This window comes from Anoplopoma fimbria, chromosome 22 (assembly GCF_027596085.1).
Source record: "Anoplopoma fimbria isolate UVic2021 breed Golden Eagle Sablefish chromosome 22, Afim_UVic_2022, whole genome shotgun sequence".
Classification (NCBI taxonomy): Eukaryota; Metazoa; Chordata; class Actinopteri; order Perciformes; family Anoplopomatidae; genus Anoplopoma; species Anoplopoma fimbria.
This window is the reverse complement of record NC_072470.1, coordinates 416,964-419,463: the sequence shown is the minus strand read 5'-3', so window position 1 is coordinate 419,463 and position 2,500 is coordinate 416,964. Positions and strand designations below refer to the sequence as shown.

At 25.8% G+C, this 2,500-nt stretch overlaps 1 protein-coding gene across 1 annotated transcript in view; it reads left to right on the top strand.

The window, feature by feature from the left end:
* LOC129111663 (T-cell surface glycoprotein CD3 zeta chain-like) overlaps positions 1–1,663 on the top strand; it is a 19,987-nt gene extending 18,324 nt beyond the window's left edge. The window contains exons 6-8 of the mRNA XM_054623701.1: positions 1–26; positions 129–158; positions 656–1,663. The exon at positions 1–26 is cut by the window's left edge and continues 28 nt beyond it. Of these exons, the coding sequence (XP_054479676.1) occupies positions 1–26; positions 129–158; positions 656–721 (122 nt within the window). The 3' untranslated portion in view covers positions 722–1,663. The remainder of the gene's footprint in view (positions 27–128; positions 159–655) is intronic.
* The last annotated feature ends 837 nt before the right edge of the window (positions 1,664–2,500 follow it).

Sequence of the window (2,500 nt, the reverse complement as noted above, 5' to 3'; positions counted from 1 at the left end):
ACAAAGAGCTTCCTGTTAAAAGAGACGTCAGTCGGATTCTTCACTTATTGATCTGCACATTACTTTATTATTAATCATTGATTATGATTGATGGATTATTAATAACACTATTCATGTTTGTGTCTCAGCGTCAGAGAAAGAACGACCAGATTTACCAGGTGAGTCAAGTTTAGTTATTATTATAACTTTAGTTATTATTATAACTTTAGTTATTATTATAACTTTAGTTATTATTATAGCTTTAGTTATTAAAGTAACTTTAGTTATTATAACTTTATAATGATATTTGTGTTATGTATTAATATCTACATTAGTATATTAATATTAATAAGTTGTTTTCTGTCATTATTCTGTGCTGTGTATTGATCGTTGGTGTATTGATCGTTGGTGTATTGATCGTTGGTGTATTGATCGTTATTGATCGTTGGTGTATTGATCGTTGGTGTATTGATCGTTGGTGTATTGATCGTTGGTGTATTGATCGTTGGTGTATTGATCGTTGGTGTATTGATCGTTATTGATCGTTGGTGTATTGATCGTTGGTGTATTGATCGTTGTATTGATCGTTGGTGTATTGATCGTTGTATTGATCGTTGGTGTATTGATCGTTGGTGTATTGATCGTTGTATTGATCGGTGTGTCTGATGGTCTTCAGGGTCTGAGCGCGGCCAGCAGAGACACCTACGACTCTCTGCAGATGCAGCCTCTTCCTGCTCGCTAACGCCGCATCACTTCCTGTCGGCCTCTCAAACCCCAACGACCCTGTTCACCATGACGAGGAGAGTCCATCTTTCATTTAGGATCTTTCTGGTTCAGTTGGGAATAAGATGAATTAGCTCATGTTAATCCGTAGATGTTTACTTCTTTATAAAACGATTAACCTCTGCAGAAAACCATCTAAACTCTTAAACATCAATTAGTTTTATCCACAAAATCCCTTAAATTATCTCAATTATTGTCCCTTAAATTTCAATTAATTTAATTCATTGATCATGATGTTTTTGAGGTATTTTAACGGGACAATTGAATAGAAACATAAAAGTTAAGAAAACATTTTCATTGCAGTTTATTATTATTTAATTCCCCCAAAAAATCTCCATAAAAGTCTTCAACTGTTAATCAAAACAAAAAGGGCAGAGCCAGTGATGTGATTGGCTGCTGCTTGTTTAGGGCAGCCAATCACATCACTGGATCTGAATAAAGAATAAAAGATTAAAAAAATTGAGCTACAATGAAAATATATTGAATAAATCAAAAACAACATATATTAATATTTCACAGATTTATGGTAAATTAGTTTATTTAGTTTTGGACGCTTTAGGCCTCCATACTATTGTACAAATAAAAAATATGGTGCAGCTTTAAGTTTTACTCCTTTTAAGGTATTTTACTTTTATTTGCTGTTTTGTTAGTTGTTATGCTTTTTTACTGAAATAATGTAAGTTTAGTCGATGTGAAAGTGTTTTTTCTTATTGATCTGAACTTTGAACTTATGAATAATTTGTTTTGATATTTTCCTGAGAATGTGTGCAGTTTTTATATGAATATATTGCTTTTTACTTGTGCTGTTCATGTTTGCTCCGTTAAAGCTAAACTGAGTTCATATCTGAGATTAAAATGCATCTAAAAAAATGTTTTAATAAACTTTATTAAAGTGGGAAAATATGTTTTACTGCCACCTGCTGGGTGAAAACGGAACGAACACATTTTAAATACTTCATCAAAGGTTTGCTGCAAAAAACAACAAGATATACACATATATATATATAGTTTTATATATATATCAATATATATGTATGTATATCTATACATATATAAATATATCTATATTTATATATCTATATATATTATATATAATATATATTAATACACATATTAATACACATATTAACACATATTAATACACATATTAATAAACATAATAATACACATATTAATAAACATAATAATATACATATTAATAAACATATTAATACACATAATAATACACATATTAATAAACATATTAATACACATAATAATACACATATTAATAAACATAATAATACACACATTAATAAACATATTAATAAACATAATAATACACATAATAATACACATATTAATACATATATTAATAAACATATTAATAAACATATTAATAAACATAATAAACATATTAATACGCATAATAATACATATTAATACATATTAATAAACATAATACACATATTAATAAACATATTAATAAACATAATAATACACATATTAATAAACATAATAATACACATATTAATAAACATATTAATAAACATAATAATACATATATTAATAAACATATTAATAAACATAATAATACATATTAATAAACATATTAATAAACATAATAATACATATATTAATAAACATATTAATAAACATAATAATACATAATAATACATATTAATAAACATATTAATAAACATATTAATAAACATAATAATACATATTAATAAACATATTAATAAACATAATAAACATA